This window comes from Schistocerca serialis, chromosome 1 (genome assembly GCF_023864345.2).
Source record: "Schistocerca serialis cubense isolate TAMUIC-IGC-003099 chromosome 1, iqSchSeri2.2, whole genome shotgun sequence".
Lineage (NCBI taxonomy): Eukaryota > Metazoa > Arthropoda > Insecta > Orthoptera > Acrididae > Schistocerca > Schistocerca serialis.
The window spans coordinates 257404436-257427705 of NC_064638.1; the positions used below are offsets into that span (position 1 = coordinate 257404436).

At 45.5% G+C, this 23270-nt stretch overlaps 1 protein-coding gene across 1 annotated transcript in view; it reads right to left on the minus strand.

The window, feature by feature from the left end:
* Nucleotides 1–12842, minus strand: part of LOC126464349 (protein tiptop) — a 214336-nt gene extending 201494 nt beyond the window's left edge. Inside the window, exon 1 of the mRNA XM_050096231.1 lies at nt 12796–12842. Within this exon, the coding sequence (XP_049952188.1) occupies nt 12796–12838 (43 nt within the window). The 5' untranslated portion in view covers nt 12839–12842. The remainder of the gene's footprint in view (nt 1–12795) is intronic.
* Nucleotides 12843–23270: the final 10428 nt, after the last annotated feature.

The following is a 23270-nucleotide window of genomic DNA, read 5'->3' on the forward strand; positions in this document are numbered from 1 at the left end:
TGTTTGTCTATTCTGAAGAATGATTATTTTGCATGTCGCTCTTTGCTTGCGACACATCTATGTAATTGCGCTTATGGATGATCATGTAAGAAGCACTACACGAATTCTCAGATCAAAATTAAGTATTTTTATTTGTCTTGTTGTAATAAAACTCATTAATACGAGTTGTTTGACTGTTTGTCTATCGAACCGAGTATGCAGGGTTCCTAGACACAATAGAAGTGCTACTCAGAGATGAAGAGGGTGAATTAGAAAAGAAAGTCGTGGAGGGCCACATCATAATACTGAGAGTACTGATGGCGAAAAAAATAAAATGTAGACAAGTTACCAGATGGAAGATAGGGAGTCAACATTCGTGGTAACGTGATAAAAAATTTTTAAAAAATTAAAAATAGGCGCAAAATATATTTTTTGAGAAAGCTGCCTCGTCTTCTTGCCTATCGCGGTCAAGTTTAAAAAACCTGTGAGGGTGTTAGGCGCGCGGTGTAGCCGAGTGTCCACCTGGCGCTGGCACATTTTCCTCCGGAGACAGACGGCGCTGGCCAGCGGACGCTCCCCCGCCGTTCTAAAAGTGCCACACCTACGCCCGCTGCAAAATAATTGCCCAGTGTTTGCGAGAGGCTTGTCAGCGGCAGGTAGCCCGCGGAAGACGTCACCGGCGGGTCGCGGGACTGTGACGCCGCCTCCGCCGCTGCGGCAATTACCCGCCAGCCGCGCCGGGCAAACACTCGGCTGATTCACGCCCGCGTTGCGCAACGCCGCACTCTCGCAAGCCGTTCCCTCTTCTCGTGGCAGGTGGTCGATGCTTACCTGTGCCGCAGCATAAACATCTTACACACACGTCTGCCTATACTTTCCTTAATGCTCGCGTGACATACTGGGTGCCACGTACGCGGGTTAAGCCTCACTGAATGACAGGTACATTTTCCTAACGGAAAAACTCAATTTAAACAACCGAATATATAGACCTTAAATGTATATTACCAAGCACGCTAGTGACTCTTATATACAGATGAACGCTTGACGGAAATACCAACAGATGTTAGATGAAGTAATGGATCCGCGGTTTAATTAACCATCAATATTTACGTGGGAATATAATCAGTCTGAGCCCACAGAATTTAGTATCGAGACATATAAGACCTTCACACCACCCCAATGGAATTAACGTATTTTACAATGTTAAAGTCAATTATGGGCAAGGACAAAACACAAACAACAACGCCAATATAATGCGCTATATTTTGATAAGTACCTGGGCTGGCAGCAACACTACTCCACATGACCTGCTTTCTCCGGTTTCGTTAATTATTTTCGAACTTCTGTCGATACTTCCCACTTTTCTTGTGTCAACGCTACTCCTTTTTCCTCAGCGCAGATCTCAGTTACAGTGGGCCCTACACGTTGTTCTTATCTGTCCAGTCACGCATTACACATTCTGTTTGGTTGCAAAGCTATTGAAGTGTCTTCCTCATTGACGTATGTATACAGTCTGTTAATCTGATGTGCTATTTCCTGGAACTGTATTCGTGACGTTCCCAAAGTACTTGTTGCACTTACGCGTCGGTATTATCTGTCAAGCTTTTCGTGTTATGCTGATGTGTAACAATCGCATTTTGTCATGAAGGAAATGTAGAAGAGAGTGAGAGAGAGAGAGAGAGAGAGGGAAGCAGGGGGGGAGAAGCGGAACAGAATTGTTAATAAAAGCAGCAGAGAGACAACAGTTGCATATGAATATTCACCTGATTCGAAAAATTAAATGACTCGAATGCTAGTAGTGCAAAGTATTTCTAATATCCAGAATATATGTGTAGCAGTCGATGTAACCACTTTATTCTGACGATCTGCTGTGCATACAATTTCTTAATCGCCGAAACGTATTTTGTAATGGAGAAACATACAAATTGTGTTCAACTAGACGTTAATATAAACGTCCGCGTGGGTGGAACATTAAAACAGTACCACAAAATGACGGAGGATTCTGGACAGCACCATCATTAACTGAAGGAACTTCCACCACTGCGAAAAAACAGCTAAGACCACTGTGCAACAAAATACTAATTATAAACGTGATCATGTCAGTTCGAAACCGCTGGGCTATTTCTTATTAACAAGTAGTATCATTAACAGTGACTAGTTGCTGTTTTTACTTTTTTTTGTAAGAATGAAATGTATTTCTATGCATACATGTCCTCACGAGTCAATTTTGGAGAAAGCAGCATTTTGTATGCCTGCACAGAATATAGCGACATAGCTCGTTCTTGTCTCAGTAAGTTGATAATGTCATGGAAAGAAGGCAGTGGACTTCCGTAATAATTATGGGAGGCTTTTCTTTTTTTTTTTCATGAGATACAATGAAGCACTCAATAGTTGCTGTACCGGTTTGCAAATGATTTTCGGTCAAATATTACAACGCAAAGTTGACAGTCTATCCCCCCACCACACCCCACCACACCGTCCGTCACTCAATGGGAGACATAGTATCGTAACTGAAGGAATAAAATCATGACACTGACTTTTTTCGATTTTCTAGATTTCAGTCACTTCCACGGTCTGGGGCGTCTTGCCACGGTTCGGGCGGCACCCCCCGTCGGAGGTTCGAGTCCTCCCTTGGGCATGGGTGTGTGTGTGTGTGTGTGTGTGTGTGTGTGTGTGTGTGTGTGTGTGTTGTCCTTGGCATAAGTTAGATTAAGTAGTGTGTAAGCCTAGGGACCGATGACCTCAGCAGTTTGGTCCCATAGGAACTTACCACAAATTTCCAATTTTTCAATCGCTTGTGATACTTGACTCAGTGCGCATCTGTTGTTACCGCAGGGACGAGGAACTTTCAATTAATGACAATGAAGTGAAGACGAAAGAATGCTATGTAATTCTGAGTAGCTAAAATGAGTCATTTTCACGTAACTGCCAAAGAATGAAATACCGCGAAACTTGAGCGCCGGAAGCTTCCGCGAGACTGTTCGCGCACGCTGCTGTTGTCTTTACGGAGGTTGCGATGCTGTAGTTGGAGTCACAAATGATGGCGTTCGAGTTTAGACTTGTTCTGCGACCTACGTCATGCAATTTTCTACAGCTAGAAAACGTTCAGTAGTATTCTGAGCGCTCTGCTGTGAATGTCGTAGCCATTTCATGCATTAAACGTGATCGTAGCGAGTTATTTAATGAATTTTTGTTCCATTTGTTGCGAGCTGTGGTTGTTGATTGTGGTGATACGTGAGAAATTCTGCATAAGGAAGCGAGAGACAGAATTTGCAGGATACACGCTTTCTTCAAGTGCAAAGCTTGTATGCGCGTGCCTAAATTAAGTTCAGAGGACCATTTGCGCAGTAGCACACTACATCTACATCTACATTTATACTCCGCAAGCCACCCAACGGTGTGTGGCGGAGGGCACTTTACGTGCCACTGTCATTACTTCCCTTTCCTGTTCCAGTCGCGTATGGTTCGCGGGAAGAACGACTGTCTGAAAGCCTCCGTGCGCGCTCTAATCTCTCTAATTTTACATTCGTGATCTCCTCGGGAGGTATAAGTAGGGGGAAGCAATATATTCGATACCTCATCCAGAAACGCACCCTCTCGAAACCTGGCGAGCAAGCTACACCGCGATGCAGAGCGCCTCTCTTGCAGAGTCTGCCACTTGAGTTTATTAAACATTTCCGTAACGCTATCACGGTTACCAAATAACCCTGTGACGAAACGCGCCGCTCTTCTTTGGATCTTCTCTATCTCCTCCGCCAGACCGATCTGGTACGGATCCTACACAGATGAGCAATACTCAAGTATAGGTCGAACGAGAGTTTTGTAAGCCACGTCCTTTGTTGATGGACTACATTTTCTAAGCACTCTCCCAATGAATCTCAACCTGGTACCCGCCTTACCAACAATTAATTTTATATGATCATTCCACTTCAAATCGTTCCGCACGCATACTCCCAGATATTTTACAGAAGTAACTGCTACCAGTGTTTGTTCCGCTATCATATAATCATACAATAAAGGATCGTTCTTTCTATGTATTCGCAATACATTACATTTGTCTATGTTAAAGGTCAGTTGCCACTCCCTGCACCAAGCGCCTATCCGCTGCAGATCTTCCTGCATTTCGCTACAATTTTCTAATGCTGCAACTTCTCTGTGTACTACAGCGTCATCCGCGAAAAGCCGCATGGAACTTCCGACACTATCTACTAGGTCACTTACATATATTGTGAAAAGCAATGGTCCCATAACACTCCCCTGTGGCACGCCAGAGGTTACTTTAACGCTGTCAACCTCTCTCAAAAGCAAATTATCTCTTTCATACGCTACTTTGACGCGTGCAACGACTTTCTTCTCGGTGAAACGCTCTACATTCCCAGCAACAGAAGTTTTGACTGCTTGCCACCATGAAATGACAACAGTATGCTGTTGCTGCGTCCGCTTTTCATTTACGCGGTAAATCGACACAGAGCCAGTTACGCGGTATTGTTTCTCCTATGATGATGTGCCACGTCTCACAGCTCACTATATAGTCGGCAAGACAAAATTCTCGGAAAGCACAGTAGCACGTGATACGGTTTAAATGCCGCGTTCTCAGTGTATCGAGTGACGGAAAGCCGTCAAGCGGGCGACACCTCAGTATACTGCAGAGAACATAATGAGAAGCGGCTGCAGGGCTAGCGGGAGCGGCGGCGGCGGTGGTGGCGGCGGCGACAGTTTATCACCGGACAGGAAATGAGTCACCCCAGACGTCACACAGAAAAGGCCGTTGCTCCGCGCCCGGCGCAGCGGGCCAGCGCGGGGGAGGGGCGGGAGATTTATACTCGCATTGGCACGCACGCGCTTCCCCGCTACGTCATTAAATATGCGTGACGTATGGCGGGGGTGCCGGCCGTCACCTGATAGCGGGGGTGGGGGCTGCCACCGCACGACCCGCCGACCGGGCGACGAGTGCCCTAATTGTTGGCGCTGTTTGTTTCGGACGCTCCGCAGTGACCGCCCCTTAATTTATTAACTCTTCCACGCCATTTGTTACCGCAGATCGTCAAAAAATGATCGCTGATAGCTCTCGAGGCCTCTGCTGGTCCTCATCGCTCCCCCATTCGGCTTACTGGGACACCAGCCGATCGCATGGCTCATGAAAATTAGGCAGAAGAAAAGCGCGACTTCCGGTTGGCAACCACGTCACTAAATTTTATGTCAAGTGATCGAGGTGGGCGTTAGGTGCCTATTCCACTAGTTACTTTTGTAACAAGACTCTGGTTTTGATGATGACTCATACAGTCGAAACGTGTAAACAGTTAGTTGTAAGTATTTTTTAAATTTGACTGCATCTAGAACATAGCTGTCAAACCCGCGACCTGCGGACCACATGCGGCCAAAAGCAACTATCAAAGCGGGCCAAGAAGTGAGCAAGTGGCACACTACCGCTAAAACGGAAACCCAGTTAATTCCATCTCATTTTTATAATATATAACCATAAATAAATAAATTCTGAATTACTTAAATGATTTAACTATGTACTTCCGGTCGCCCATCTGTACGAACTACTTCACATTACAATCGATTGTTACGAATTTTTTACTGCTTTAGCATCGCTCACCGTACACGCTTTTCTATTACATTCTGTTAAAAAATGTATTTCCTTAAGATGGCTATTTTTGTGATAAACAACTAACTACGTCTATCCAATGCAAAAATGGTTCAGATGGCTCTGAGCACTATGGGACTTAACATCTGTGGTCATCAGTCCCCTAGGACTTAGAACTACTTAAACCTAACTAACCTAAGGACATCACACACATCCATGCCCGAGGCAGGATTCGAACCTGCGACCGTAGCAGTCTATCCAATGCATTACTGTAACATGACACATGTGTAAAGGACGCCATAGCCATATATAACTTACACCTAGGCCATTTGTGAGATAACTGTAAACAGCAGGCTCAGGAGCAGTTTGAACTCCTGACATGTATAGTCCTTGAGGGACTATGCCAAATAACGCCTGAAATGTGTTAGCTTTACCTGCTGATGTGTACTACACACTTATTTGTGAAATTTATAGAATTGTTCTTTGGTGTAACATATTGCTATTGCATTTTAATCGGTTCCTGTATTACCTCTAGCACTGAAGAGCGTCACTCAGTGACCGAAATCTATATTTGAGGCAGTAAACGCAAGTTGCGACTGATTGCTGTACCTTCTTTCACAAAACGTCGTAAGTCCATCCAGTGAGATCAAGAGGAAAAGAGGGGGAAAGGGGAAATATTTGGTTTTCACGATCGACTTAAGAGTGAGTTTATTACCAGGGTGATTGGTGGAAATTGAGCAACATTTGGGGAAAAGTTTCTTGATTTTGCCGAGAGCCACAGAAGAAGCGTGACTATTACGAAGATAGTAGTTTCAGAATTAAGTTTCTGCTGCATCACGTCGATCCTACAGATATCGTTTTCACGGCAGTCGTCAAAATTACCCCTGGCCGCTTTATTCCACTCATTGCGTCGCTCCCTTATCGGACAGAAAAAGGGGTTGGAGACCTACTGAGCACCGATCTATGTCTACATCTACACTCCGCAGCCGATCTTAGGGTGTCTGGTGGAGGATAATTATGGTAGCCTTATCTATTCCCACTTTCCTTACACCATTCACGAATGGCGCGTAGGAAGAATGGCGATCGGCAAAGCTCCTTATGAGCACTAATTTGTCGAATTTTCTCGTCGTGGTCATTTCGCGAAACTTATGTGCGAGTAAATAATACGTTGCCCGGCTTTTTTTAGGTCAGACGCTCCAGTAATAAACCTCACAGTGATAAATTGCGCGCCGCGCGGGATTAGCCAAACGGTCTAATGCTCTGCAGTCATGGACTGTGCGGCTGGTCCCGGCGGAGGTTCGAGTCCTCCCTCGGGCATGGGTGTGTGTGTTTGTCCTTAGGATAATTTAAGTTAAGTAGTGCGTAAGCTTAGGAACTAATGACCTTAGCAGTTAAGTCCCATAAGATTTCACACACATTTGAACTTTTTTTTTTAATAAATTGCGTCTCTTTTACGGTATAGCAAAGGAGTTTTCGAGCATTTCCGTAGCGCTCTCGCGCTTACTACAAAATACCGTGACATTACGTTGGAGCCGGCCGCGGTGGTCTAGCGGTTCTAGGCGCGCAGTCCGGAACCGCGCGACTGCTATGGTCGCAGGTTCGAATCCTGCCTCGGGCATGGATGTGTGTGATGTCCTTAGGTTCGTTAGGTTTAAGTAGTTCTAAGTTCTAGGGGACTGATGACCACAGTAGTTAAGTCCCATAGTGCTCAGAGCCATTTGAACCATTACGTTGGATTTCCTCCCTCGCTTGTTTTAAACCAACTAGGTAACGGTGTCAAATTGATGGCTGACACTCAAGAATTGTCTCTCAAGTACGTTGTAAACCACTTCTTCGGTGCACGAATTACATATCCTTCTGATTCTTTCATTGCCTAGCATCTACTTTTTTTTACAGTTAGTTTCGTGCGTTCATTCCACGTCAGGTCGCTCCGGAAGGTTTCTCCTAAGTATTATAGAGTTTTTAACGCCTACAATGATTTTTCACCAATAGTGCAATCTGAAACTTCCTGGCAGATTAAAACTGTGTGCCGGACTGAGACTCGAACTCGGGACCTTTGCCTTTCGCGGGCAAGTGCTCTGCCAACTGAGCTACCCAAGCACGACTCACGACCCATCCTCACAGCTTAATTCCGCCAACTGAGCTACCCAAGCACGACTCACGACCCATCCTCACAGCTTAATTCCGCCAGTACCTCGTCTCCTACCTTCCTTCAGGAAGTTTCATATCAGCGCGCACTCCGCTGCAGAGTGAAAATCTCATTCTGGAAATAGTGTAATATAACAGTAATTAATTTCTCCGCCTATCTAGTGCAATGATTTCCACGTATTTACGTTCATTGTCAAGCATTATTCCGTGCACCAGTTGTCGATAAGCAGGAAGAGTAGCGGCAGCCTCCAGGAGAGAATGCGAGCTGTCAGAGAGAGGAGCGTCAGAGTACGTGGGCCGTACGCGTGTAGGGGGGACAATCAATCGCTGACGGCGGGTGGAGCGTTACGCAACGCGGTTGGGTAACAACCCCAGCCACCCCACGCGGTGCTGGCCTAGTTTCGAGCGGCGGCGACCGTACTGGCAACAAACTGGCGGGCCCGGCCCTCCGTCAGACGCACGCAACACACGCACGTCACATCCGTCATGTGTCAAGCGGCGCCAGATGGCCCGCTGGGGCTGCGCTGGGGACGGCGACGCCGGCGGCGCCGGGGACTGGCACACCAGCCGTATCCCGATGGCCGAGCCGTGCGGCGACCCGGGGTCGAAAATTTTAACTCTCGAGGAGATGGCTTTTCGAAATTTATTTCGTGAAATACTCGCAAACTTAATGTGGTAGGAGAAGGCCAGGAAGTGAACAGGAAAGACAAATTAGTGAAAGCAGTGGTCGGCCTACAAGTGATGGGCGGTTCCGGACTGCATTACCAGAAAACTAAGTGCTGGTTCCGTATTATAAGGTGTAGCAATTTTAAAAACAACATCTTTCGCTCAGTGCGCGGCGCGAGGTACAGTGTACATAGCTCGCCCCTTCTCATTTCTTTCCCTGATGGTGCAATTACGTGGGGACAGTTAGTAACTTTCTCGACTCGTATTGCACGTTCTACATTACAAAAGTAAGTCTAACTGTCGTGTTTGTCAGCTTTGCTACAGAGCCGTCCCCTGGAATAGTAGAAAATCAGTGCGAGACCCCGATGCGGACCATCTATGGGAGGTTCAAAAGTGGCTCTGAGCACTATGGGACTTAATATCTGAGGTCATCAGTCCCCTAGAACTTAGATGCACTTAAACCTAACTAACCTAAGGACATCACACACATCCATACCCGAGGCAGGATTCGAACCTGTGACCGTAGCGGTCACGCGGTTCCAGACTGAAGCGCCTAGAACCGCTCTATGGGAGGTGACAGTTTTTCGAAACTTATTCCGTGAGAGAAACGCACGTCTCTAGGTACACTTCATATGGTAGGTAAAGATCAGGAAGAGAACAGGAAAGATAAAATTATTGAAAACAGTGGTCGACCTACGAGCGATGGGCGGTCCTGGACTGCTTCAACAGAAAACTGTCAGTGTTGGTTCTATATAATCAGGTTTAGCAAATTAAAAAGCAAAACATTACGCTCAGTCTGCGGTGGGAGGAACGTGACGTAACAGGGTACCCTCTCCTTTCTAATTCATTCACTGGCGATGTGAACATGTGGGAAGAGGCAGTATCTTTCTCGAATCCTCTTGCAACTTGTACGTTTTACAAGCAAGTCTCCCCGTGAAGTTTGTCATCTTTCCTATAGCGCCGTCCCCTGGAACAGTTGAAAATCAGTAAGACGCACTCGTGCGGATCAACACGAAATAAATCTACGTACGTACACGCCCTCAATCCACCTGAACAACGGCGTAAGACTGACGAAAACTACTCAGTGGTGAGAAGACATTGTACATGAATGTCGTGCCACTATAAAACCATGAAAGGAGACATTCGCTAAGAGCCCTTAATCAAAGAGAAAAATCGATTTTTCCACACAGTCCACGCAAAGCTAAATATTGCCAAAAATCATTTCTCCACAGATCCTACAAAAACAAAAGACAAAAAAATACACACAACCAGAGCAACATTTGGGTCTTGTTTTCATCTTTATGTATGGTTTTCAATGTGCGTATGACGTTCCATTTATTTGTTTCTAAGAGCAGGGTTACTCGCACAAGCAAATGTACGCCTAACCATCTACATAATGGGATCAATCAGTTATGATTTCAGGCAATCGGTTTAGTTTCGCGTCAGTGATTTCTATGTACTCATCTAGTATTTTCATCGATTAGGCAGCTTTATTGAATTTCATCTGTGTAGCTGACTCCTGTCAAAAAACAAAGATATTTTAGTCTAAAAAATTACAGGAACAGATTTACTTCTGTTCTGACTGGCTGGTTTCATGTGCACGTACAGTATAGAAAACGCCATTTCTGTATTCGGAAGAGTATATTATATTGATGAGCTATAATACTGACGTGATTGTTTGTATTCAACTATCATTAAATTATTAAATCTGAGACAATTTTGAATGGTCGCCGATTTCAGGAGAACTATCAATGTATGATAGCTCGTTAGAATAAGAAAAGAGGTTTTATGTTACTTGTCAGTAACGGGCAGAGAAGCTACACAGTTGAGCCCACGTTTTCAGAACCATCCACTGATAATTTTCAGAGCTAGTGACGCTTACCAATCACTCAAAATGTATTGGTACAGGCCTGGCGTAGCGATGGAAGACAGTATTACAATGTGGGGAGGAGTGATATAAAGAAATCTCGTTTAAATATCTGCTGAAATGTTGCGTCACACAGAGACTCAATATTTTTATGCTCTCTCCATTCCAGCGCAGTTTTCATCTCGATTGCTTCAAAAAAATTACGGTCGCACTTACTCGTCTGAACACTTCACCCTTGGACGTGTAATGGTTGTCACGTACGCCACATCAGTTTCAAAATATTTCTTCTTACTAATCTACCAAAAACATTTTACAAGCAAATGATAAAACATTCCAGACACCTCGATATCGTTGGGTTCCCAGGAGCAAAGCGACTGATCTAAAAACCAGAACTTTCACCTGATGATAGAGCAGTACTCGCTGAAACGCATCGTAAATAAAAACACTTAAAAATTTAGTGGCTGGTACTGTTGTTCTTTTTATTTCTGTTCTGAACGGAGAGCCACGGAAAAGAGCTTATGAAACACCTGTATATATATAAAACAAGTTAATTTGTAATACATGTATACATATGACGGTCAATGAGGATGAGCTATTTGCTGAGAATAGTAGCGCGCGCAGAGGAGCACGTGGTACCCGGGCGGCCGCATGGAGGTGGGTACCGCCCCCAGACAAGGACAGAGGCTGGGGGCGGCGCCTCGCAGTTTGCGTTTCCCACGTCTGCGCCGTCCTACCTGCCGAACTGACCTCCATCTGCGTTTGCTCGCCAGCACAAACAGCGCTGGCATCTGCGGAGCCTCTACGACCGGCGGGGGACTCCTGCCTCAAGAGCCACGGCAAAAAAAAAACTCACATCCGTAAAACGAACACACAGGCAACAAAATAGGGACTTTGAGATATTCAGTGGCGAGAGCAAGGCTGTCGGTAACGTAATGGGGATCATGACACGTGTAAATGCTTGGCGCAAGTGAAGGCGAAAATCATTTAAGCAAAAATATTACAGTACTACAGCGCTCTACAATGACAGCTCCGTGGCATTCTGACAGATGAGCGACTTGACGAAGGACAAACCGAAACTGTGGTCAGTAATTATTTATCACGAAGTAATGGCGAACACAGCCTGGACAAACGTATAAAAATATGGAACAAACCAATATTATTTGTGTCCGCAAACTAGGAGTCAACTAGTTACCTTTTTACGAAATTGTATGACACTATTACGCGTCTTTCTAGGTCATATAGGTAACTAACTACTGTGCTCACATATCTACAATTTTCTGAAATGTGATACGTCATGCTACACTGGTGTTAAATACAATGGGCGAACAACGTTTCCTTACTTGTTTAAGTTCGTGCGGTAGTCGTAGGACATCACGAAAGCAATTTTTTTATATACTGACGGAGGATATTTACATTTTACATCACTAGTATGGCAGCAGTCACGATCATTTCGTGCTAATAGTGAATACACGAACAGGAAAAAAAGAAATGATGGGTGAAATAATACATATAGCAACGACCTCAACTCTCCAGTTATCAGAGCATAAATGCAACACACTTTTACCGCCTCTGCACACTCCTATTTGCGTGCCACAGTGGTTTTAGTTCTACGGAAAATGTGGCGACTGTGAAAACAGTGGGCGTGGCTGATAACATAAACACACATCCTCTTCATCAGTCGCACCTTAAAAGTCCGTGCATCGCAGAGATACATTAGACACGACTGACACGACGTTGCAGAATCGGAACACTCAAGTTTGAGAAATGAACCCAGAACGAACAATATAGAGACGAACCTTTTGGGCATTCTCTATTTCAAAGTAGAGACAGCGCACTTGGAAGGAAACCGCTTTAGTTACAAAATAATGTCGTAAATATTTCAAGTTACGAAGGGAGAACAAAAAAAATTATTTGTATTAATGCACTGTAACATTTATTACCTGGAAGGAGGTTGTGCACAATTCCGGAACAGAAGGTATATGCATCACTGCAAAGCGCGGATGGAGATTAGCGTACGGTGACGTACTACGATTGGAAGCTCGCACTTGTCGCACACAAAATCACATTAGTTTTCCACCAAAAATCAAGACAACGACAGGAAAAAATTAGCATATATACGTACCTACATGCATAAACGCAAAGCACACTAAAAAGCTGGGAACAAGAATATTCAGCTACTCGAAAAAAAAGCGTAAACAAACACTCGAAGAACTATTACAACAATATTTAAGTAGAAAAAAAAATACGAAAAATGCTTGTAATACGTACGCACATACGAGAGCACTAAAACGCAAATAAGAAAAGTCAAAATGTTGAAAACCAGAATATTTTGAAACAAAAGAAAAAAAAACTTGTAAACACACATGCCGCTCCACGTGATTTAATATCGATATAGGTGAGTAAACATCGATACACTAGCGGGAGAGTGCGAGTCGACCAAAGCGTGCGCTATCGATATCGGCGGCAGGTGCGCAGGCAGAGGGCCGAGGCGAGCACGTGCGCCCGCCGGCGGCGGCTGCGGCTACGGCTGCGCTACGCTACGCACCTCCCCTGGCGATGTGCTGCTGCAGCAGGAGCAGCGTCTGCATGTTGCGCCGCTGCGTGGCCGCTGCTGCTGGAGGCGGACTGCTACTGACGCGGCCGCCGCTGCCGCCGCCGCGCGCCGCGCCGCCCCTCCAGCTCCTCCCCTCCGCGCCGCTCCCACCCCTGCGCCCGACAACCCCCACCCTGCCGCCTCGGGGCAGCACGCGACGCGACGCGCTCCGAAGCGCCAACCGTCATCAACCCCACCACCAGCGCCAGCGCCGCCACCACTACTACCGCCGCCGCCGCCGCCGCCGCTACCACCACCACCACCACCAGCGCCACCACCACCACTACCAGCACCACAGCACCGCCACCTCCACCACCACCAGCAACACAGGGGAGGGCCCGACGCTGTCCGCGCTACACGCATACAAATTGATTGTCACTGCTGATGACGCCGATCTCAACATGTGCCAATCACATGCTACTCCTATGGCATGTCACGACTTCCATGACAACTGTTTGTTACAGCGACATCATTTCACCTCTGAAGTGTCTACTGACCCGAAAAAGACCTTGAGGGGAATTTAAACGAAATGGATAAAATAATAAACTGTTGGCCCGAATATAAGCCGCATTCGAATATAAGCCGCACCCTTAATTTTGAGGGGGGCAAAAAAGGCAGATAATTAGTGAAGAAAATTTTTTCATATTATGCATTTACAAAACCAGTTCACAACACGGAGTCTGTTATTATTTTAATCAGCAACTTTTTTATGTACTTTTATCTAAGATAATACTCGTTACGGGCTTTCACTCATCTTCAGTTATGGTAAAATACCTGAGTCTTCAGTCGCTACATAGCAGGCACAGTGGTTATCGCCTGAAACAACCGTTTTCGGCTATATTGGTTTTCTCCAGTACCAGTTTAGCCAGACCCTTAAAACAGCTCAAAATATTCGGTTTCCGAAAGAACCGATTTTCGCTCTTTTATTCTGATTATTTCCTGTAATGAACATAGAAATCGAACAAAGACTGAAAATTTTTGACTCATTTACGATTGGATTGGATTGTTTGGGGGAGGAGACCAGACAGCGAGGTCATCGGTCTCATCGGATTAGGGAAGGAGAGGGAAGGAAGTCGGCCGTGCCCTTTCAAAGGAACCCGGCATTTGCCTGGAGCGATTTAGGAAAATCACGGAAAACCTAAATCAGGATGACCGGACGCGGGATTGAACCGTCGTCCTCCCGAATGCGAGTCCAGTGACTCCCTTAGTTTCAAGATACATTTAATCAAAATATAAAAAGTAAATAGGCAAATAAAAGAAGACAGGCCGTCCACTGTTCGCTGCTTTTCTCGAAAAATGGAATTTTCTTGACTGCTACAAAAAAAAAGGTAGTCTTCTCGAACTGATTCTAATGTTTTGAAACTCTGCTCAAAAATCACGTTATAACAGAGGATCGTACTGCTATTCGGACACTACGAGTAGTCAGTGCTAAGGGGTGAAAACTGAGGTTGAAGAACAGTATTTTTCGTGTTAATTTGTCCGTTTTCAAGGGCTACAAGTAGATGAAGGCACGTTATATAGACACAGGCAGCAGGACAACTACTATCTATTTTTATTTTATCTATTAATGAAGCGTTAATCTTTAAGTTTTCTCCCCATATTATGTCACAAGTTTGTTGTGAGATCTCCTGTTTTCAAGCTTTTAAAGCGAATAGGAGCATTGTAGTTCACTGATACAGCACTTCGTAAAACACTTTTAGACTAGAGATATCGCTATCCTGTAAGACAAATGATGTCCGACGACAACAGTGAGAAACTACCATATGGAACATACGGGGCAAGCATCGCTCATTGCATGTAGGAGTACACACGTACCATCTAGGAGGCCACGCCACATCGTAACATGAACATTATTATTTGTTGCTAGTTCCTGTCGGCATTGTTGTCAAAATGGCATTGTTCATTTTTCCATAATAACGCAATATTTTAGAGGAATGCAAATGTTACGAAAAAATTCTTCGCTTAAAACTTGCGGGCTGATAGGCCGTGGTAAAGCGGCGAACCTTACCTCCGAGGATGTGTCCCGCAGTCGGAGACGAAACGTCAGGAGAGAGTTTTATACTTCGACCACGGCCTATCAGCCCGGAAGTTTTAAGTGAAGACAATACCGGCCGTAAAAGCTTACATTGTATGATCATTACGAAAAAAATTTTCGTTCTTTAAAAATATTTATTTAAGAATGAAAAATTTTAGCACTGGTGATATGGCTAATTGATAATTCGGTTTTTTACTCAGTTATGAGTAAAAAATAAAAACACCTGTTATAATCGATACCAGACAAAGACAGAAAACTACTGGTTATTTAGAACTAAAATCCCGATATCGGTTTTAGCCGATCGTTTTTTCCCATCCCTAGCATAGAGTTACAACTTTGGCAGAAAAAACGGGAGCTGCACCTGCCCTATAGAAAATAACGATTTTGTTTAGGTACTACATTTCGCGGGTTGTGTGTTCACGATGTATTGCTGTTTAGGTATACTTACTTTCTACTCTGGTTGATGGTAAAACGCCGGCCGAAGTGGCCGTGCGGTTCAAGGCGCTGCAGTCTGGAACCGCAAGACCGCTACGGTCGCAGGTTCGAATCCTGCCTCGTGCATGGATGTTTGTGATGTCCTTAGGTTAGTTAGGTTTAACTAGTTCTAAGTTCTAGGGGACTAATGACCTCAGAAGTTGAGTCCCATAGTGCTCAGAGCCATTTGAACCATTTGATGGTAAAACAATGTAAATGACAGTCAGTAACAGTACTTGCGCCAGGCGGTCGGCGTAGTATTTACATAGTCATGTTCCAGGATTTGCCTGTAATGTTACGAAAGACAACCAGATAGTTTAAGGCATGATACTGGCACAACTGTGTGGGGATTTGTTATGAAGATAGTTGATACTTTGGCCTGCATATCATTTATACGTGTAAATTACTGTAGCTATTATTCTAGTTTCTGTTTTGTTCACCTGAGAGCTAGACTGTGGCAGCTGCCGTTCATCAAGGCTCATCTCTGTCTTCGCTGCTTTTTACTACCGTCAGGTATACCAAAATGCGTTACCTACAGAAATGTGTATCTTGGACAGTGCTACACGCAGATGATGTGATGCTTGCGGCGAACACCAGGAATAATCTTGAAATTCAAGTCCAGACACGATATGATCATTTCTAAAGATCTCGCCTCCACTAGCGTGAGAAACTCGAAACGATTCCGTCTCCTGGATCTACAAAAATTAAAGGAGTTCTTCTCAGTAAAATGGACACATTCCGATGCCAAGTTCTCGAATGTAGAGTGGCGGCTATGTGAAAGATTGTGTGTGAGCAAGAATCAAAACGACCTGAATGTGATTCACTGACGTCACAGGTGTTCTTTGCGCCAAGAAGAGGCCAGTCTGCTTAAAACTAAACATACACCGCACAATCGTTAGGCCGGTTGCATTACATAAGGGGCGATCAAAAAGATTCCGTACATGCAACGTAGCGCGACTCCGATCCGGGTTTATAAGCACCTACATACGGGTAAGGAGTTAGTGTGGCGTTTGTGTCTTTTCGATGTGAGTGCCGTAAATACGGAAACATGAATCGTGGCGACGTTACTACCAAATGCGACCAAACAGGATCAACGTGCTGATACTCTTTTCTTGCCTGCCGAAGGACAAACACCGGTAAGCATCCAACGGAGCATTAAGAATACCTATGAGGCAGCATATATGTCAAAAGCCAGCTGCGACAATGCGTGCTGCTGGTTCATGAAAACGCACGTCCCCACATCGCAAATGTCGTAACACAGGAGTCACGCTAGCTCAAGTGAGAGACAATCGAGCATCCGCCCAAGAGTCCTGATCTCATCCTATGCGATTATCTCGCCTTCGATCAGGCCTTGAAGGGTCGATGATTTCTGTCGGGCGAGGATGTGGAGCACGAAGTTACGGCCTTATTCACGCAACGCAATGTTTACGAAAAATGTATCTTAAATCTGGCGCGACAATACTGGCGTTAATGCTCACGGCGATTTTGGCTGATTGGCATACAAATTCTGGACTGTAAGGGCTTCGAACGTAAACTTATATGATAACGACTGTTGGCCTGCACCTGGAAGGACTAAACACCTACTAGACATCCGGATACTGAGAAGACCATTATGCATTTATGTGCTCGACCATATAAAAAAATACAATGATTCAAGAACCAGATGGAATGGCTCAAATCAACGATAAGATGCAATAATGGAGATTTTGTTGGCGTGGACACATTCTATTGACACCGCCCATTTCATTCATCAGCTGAGCCTCTTACTGTCGAAGGCCAGAGACAGCGCTGAAGTTATGGTGGTTAGGATCTACAAATACAGATCTCAGATGAACAAGCCGAAACCCACAGGAAGCGTTCGATCGTTAGTGACGCAAAAAACGGACTTAATTCCAACGGGAAGGCGCTTGGAAGATGAAGGACACAGCTGTAGTAGTTTCTTATTAATATTAAGTGAATCTAACAATTTTAACTAGGGATATTACCACAGCTCAGAAACAAATTGAAATTCTTAAAGAAGTTACGGAAAAAGCAGGACTACAAATATCATTCGAAAAAAACGGAATATATGTCATGTAACAAAAAAACACTAATGTTTTTGAACACGAAATATGGAAAAATAAAAAGGGTTCCTTAGTTTAAATACTTGGGGGAAATCATAGAAGAAAACGGCCTGGAAAAAGCTGCAAACGAAGTTCGCTGTCAAAAAATGGCAACTGCATTCTGATTAACAAAGAATATTTATAATAAAAAATCATTTTCTAAATTCAGCATATTTAGGCATTACAGCACTGTACTCAAACCTGAATGTCTTTCTGGAGCAGAAGCTTTAATTGTAAATAGAAAGACGGATACTGAAGAAATTGAAAAGAAAGAAAGAAAGAAAGATCGTTAGGAAAATATAAGGCCCCAAAATTAGTGACAGAGAAACTTATAGGATGAGAACTAATATACAGACGTACGTGGTGACGTGTGGAAACGAAGACTTAAGTTTTATGGGCACATTAAAATACAGATAGCAGAATTCTACGAAAACAGAAGTAAGGCCAAAACTGAGCCAATTAAATGGATCGCTGCGATTAAGGAGGATCCTACAGTAATCGGTATAGCTCAGGCAGACTTTACAGATAGAAAAACATACAGACAAAAGATATTTAATTGGAAAGTTGGTCAGAGCCAATTTAGAAAACTGACTGGAACACCGTGGTCTGATGACAGAAAGAGACTTCATTCTGAAAGGATGAGACAAATTTGGACATAAAGGAAGGCCAACCGTCAAAAGGTACATTGGCTAATTGTACCTCGCATGGTCCTATGGGGCCCATACGTGAATAGTGATAAACTAAGTGGAAAATTATAAAGGAAATGTATCAATTATGAGAACAACATAATAGACTACCGGCCATTAAAATTGCTACAGCACGAATATGATGTGCTACAGACGCGAAATTTAACCGACAGGAAGAAGATGCTATGATATGCAAATGATTAACTTTTCAGAGCATTCAGACAAAGTGGGCGCCAGTGGCGACACTCACAACGTGCTGACATGAGGAATGTTTCCAACTGATTTCTCATACACAAACAGCAGTTGACCGGCGTTGCCTGGTGAAACGTTGTGATGCCTCTTGTAAGGAGGAGAAATGCGTACCATCACGTTTACGACTTCGATAAAGGTCGGGTTGTAGCCTATCGCGATTGCGGTTTATCGTATCGCGACATTGCTGCTCGCGGTGGTCGAGATCCAGTGACTGTTTCCAGAATATGGAATCGGTGGGTTCAGGAGGGTAATACGGAACGCCGTGCTGGATCCCAACGGCTTCGTATCATTAGCAGTCGAGATGACAGGCATCTTATCCGCATGGCTGTAACGGATCGTGCAGCCACGTCTCGATCCCTGAGTCAACAGATGGGGACGTTTGCAAGACAAGAACCATCTGCACGAATAGTTCGACGACGTTTGCAGCAGCATGGACTATCAGCTCGGAGACCATGGCTGCGGTTACCCTTGACGCTGCATCACAGACAGAAGCGCCTGCGATGGTGTACTCAATGACGAACATGGGTGCACGAATGGCAAAACGTCGTTTTTTCGGATGAATCCAGGTTCTGTTTACAGCATCATGATTGTCGCATTCGTGTTTGGCGACATCGCGGTGAACGCACATTGGAAGCGTGTATTCGTCATCGCCATACTGGCGTATCACCCGGCGTGATGGTGTGGGCTGACACTGGTTACTCGTCTCGGTCACCTCTTGCTCGCATTGACGGCAGTTTGAACAGTGGACGTTACATTTCAGATGTGTTACGACCCGTGGCTCTACCCTCCATTCGATCCATGCGAAACCCTACATTTCACCAGGATAATGCACGACCGCATGTTGCAGGTCCTGTACGGGCCTTTCGGGATACAGAAAGTGTTCGGCTGCTGCCCTGGCCAGCATATTCTCCAGGTCTCTCGTCAACTGAAAAGTCTGGTCAGTGGTGGTCGAGCAACTAGCTCGTCACAATACGCCAGTCACTACTCTTGATGACCTGTGGTATCGTGTTGAAACTTCATGAGCAGCTGTACCTGTACACACCATCCAAGCTCTGTTTAACCCAATGCCCAGGCGTGTGAAGGCCGTTATTACGGCCAGAGGTGGATGTTCTGGGTACTAATTTCTCAGGATCTATGCACCCAAATTGCGTCAAAATGTAATCACATGTCAGTTCTAGTATGATATATTTGTCCAGTGAATACCCGTTTATCATCTGCATTTCTTCTTGGTGTAGCAATTTTAATGGCCAGTAGTGTAGATAGTAAACGCGGTCTGTAAGTAGAAAATAAGTAGTAGTGAAAATAACAGAGTAAGCGGGCAGTGGCTATTTTACTGCAAATAAAATGTATCCAGAAAGAAAATAAGAGGAGCATAGGTGAGATTTTCGCCACATGCCTTTGAAAGCAGAAGCTTTGTAAAAAACGTGCAGTGAGGTGGTTCTCCCGGGGCCGCGCAGGAGCTGACGCGTGTGCCCCCGGTAGGGTACGGCGGGGGGCCGCAGGGGTGCCGGCCTCAGCTGGGGATGGAAGCCGGAGGAATGAGGGCGCTAACAGCGGTCGCGTGCCTCCGGCCCGGCCCGTGCCTTGCGCCTCATTTGCATCGAACTGCGCCGCGGCGCTGCGGGCTGGATGCTGGCTCGCCGGCACCGACGCCCTCCCGCACGGAAGTCTGGAGAGCCCGGTGTGTGGCGCGCGGGACAGCAGCGTCTCCTGCTGCTGTTGATGTTGGCAGCTCTGCTGTCTCGGATCAGTGCCGGAGTCACCAGCGACACTTTTGTAGCATTCGAGCCTTATAAATTATCTAAGGGTCGTCAAGTCCAAGGTTGCACGGCGCTGACGATGCTGTATATACGAGAGACTGAGTTCCAAGGCTGTAAAAATGTAGCGAAATCCTGGGAGACTTGTACAGAATCGCCACCTGGGGCAGGGCGTAGCAGTTTGCGGTATCGGTAGCCGTCCGGTCGGCCGCGCCACCCCTGCACGAGGGTGTTGCCACGAACGCTTACACGTAGAGTTACTGTTGGGTTGGCAGAAGAGCCAACACCGTGTTACAACTGGAGGCCGAAATGCACGCGTTTTAGCTCACGCAGGCTGGCGTGTGGAGGGAAGAACTATACTGACGTGAGGTCTGGAACATGACAAGGAATTAAAATTCAGAAAGCGGACGTAGCTAGTTTGATATTTAACTTTAATCCATTAATGATGAACGTCGCTCTTGACGGTACATCATTCACAATATTATCTGTTCAGGATACATAGTAACTGAATATGGCGCCTTGCCAGGGCGTAGCAAATGACGTAGCTGAAGGCTATGCTAAACTGTCGTGTCTGCAAATGAGAGCGTAAGTAGTCAGTGAACCATCGCTAGCAAAGTCGGCTGCACAACTGGGGCGGGTGCTAGGGAGTCTCTCTAGACTAGACCTGCCCTGTGGCGGCGCTCGCTGTGCAATCACTGATAGTGGCGACACGCGGGTCCGACGTATACTAACGGACCGCGGCCGATTTAAAGGCTACCACCTACCAAGTGTGGTGTCTGGCGCTGACACTACAGTTACATAGATCGGCGCTCACGCGGCGATTTAGCAAGATCACGAGCACCGTCCGCGAGTGAAACGGGAAAGGAGAAAATTACAGCGGTACAGAAAAAGACGAAACAGTAAAATTCAGGAAAAGCATGAACAAAAATACATTACGTAGCATGAATAGCTCACCATATCTATTACAACGGTGACTGCGGTTTCAGTACCACTGACTGCTTCTCTTTCAGTGCCTGTCACTAATATTAGAGATTAAACTGCACAAACGTGGTCAAGACAGAATGGTATTAATTTGTATATAATACTGTACTACAAGTTTGTAAGTGCATATATCTTCCTTCTCTGCTGAGAGCTTATTTTGCTGATAGAATGCCGCGCGGGGTAGCCGTGCAGTCTAGGTGTCTTGTCACGGTTAACGCGGCTCCCCCCGTCGGAGGTCTGAGTCCTTTCTTGGGCGTGGGTGTGTATGTTGTCTTTAGCGTAAGTTAGATTAAGTAGTGCGTAAGCCTAGGGACCGATGAAAAAATGTTCAAATGTGTGTGAAATCTTATGGGACTTAACTGCTACGGTCATCAGCCCCTAAGCTTACACACTACTTAACCTAAATTATCCTAAGGACAAACACACACGCCCATGCCAGAGGGAGGACTCGAACCCCCGCCGGGACCAGCCGCACAGTCCATGACTGCAGCCCCTGAGACCGGTCAGCTAATCCCGCGCGGCGGGACCAATGACCTCTGCACTGTGGTCCCATACTCCCTGACACAAATTTCAAAAATCTGCTAGAATCCACAGTATTGGCTTGAAATGCCTTCTTCCTACCAGTTTTGGCATTTGCTAAATATTGTGTACTGAATCCCTAAGTTTTATTTCTCATGGTTATATATATATATATATATATATATATATATATATATATATATATATATATATATACTGGATGGAAAATAAGAATAGTCTTGTACAACACGTTGCACTTCATGTGTTGTCATATTTTAAGAAAGTATCTTCGTGGCATGAATCTGCAGACATTTACGAAATTTAGCAACTTTAATTGAAGTTTGTTCGAATGACAGGAACGGTAGTTTTACATTCAACCATACGTAACTCCCATTTCATATTAAATTGCTTGAAGGAGCGTTTACTTCTAAATAGCCACCGCGTTTGGTTTTTAAGGTTCCGTTTGTAGCGTACTAGCGATATTAGATAAATAAGAGATACCCTTAAGTAAATTTATTTGCAGCAGAAGCACACGTTGATCTAAGAAGGCAACGTACTCTTGTACAAGGTTACTCCGGGCCCCGTCACCGTACGTGGCTCGCGTCACGTCGACTCTGGCCGAAAGAAAAACTGTGATCGAAGCTCGGAAGAAGACATCAGGAACGCAGAGATGGCAGAACAGGATTTGCAAGAAGTCGATTGTGTTACGCGGCAGCCGGCTGGGAACGGCTGCCCGCAACGGCATTTTCAAATTAGCTCTCTCTCATGCTCCAGTGGCTAAGTGGGGCGATTTGTAGGACGTGTCGTGGGGAGATGAGATGAGGTGAGATGGCCCCGGGGAGGAAACCGGACCCCGCCAGAAAACCTGTCCGCCGTACGCTTTGTGCGGCGCGAACAATGGGCCGGCGCGCCGTACCGAGTGCGAGCCGGACCGCGCCGTGGCTTACCCACGCGCTGCCCTGCGCGGACCTCGGCCATCGCGGGCCGCTACCACCCAACCTCAGGAATACAGACACACTGACCCACTGCCACTGCCCAAGCAGACCAACTCACGCGTTAAATCGAGGAAAGGAAGGGAGGATACCGTCTTTTTTTCCCCTTCTTCTTCTCCTTCTTTTCCGTTTTCCGTCGTTCCTTTCTTGCTTCAAAATTCATGGAGATGTATGCAACTAAACGAAAGGCTATCATACAATGTAGGCTTTCACGGCCGGTGTTGTCTTCAGTTGAAACATCCAGGCTGAGAGGCCGTGGTCGATGTATAAAATTTCCACCTGACGTTTCGTCTCCATCTGCGGGACACATCTTATGAGGTCGTCCGGCTACTGCCACTGAGGCTCCAGGTACTCTCGCATTTATAGAGCGCATAGAGGGCACCACCATTCGTCACGTGATGCCGACGGTATGCCTATTTTTGGAAGGCGTCATCATTCTCGATTAAGAGTAATCGATAGTCACTCTGCTGTAGACTGGAAAAGTTTTCCTACCGTTCATTAATAAGGTCACGGACCGTATCGGGAAAGTTCTGTCCAAGTATGGGATCGAAACAATCTTCAGACCCACCAAGAAGATTAAAGAATATTTAAGAACTGCAAAAGATGCCCGACATCCCCTAGCAACACCT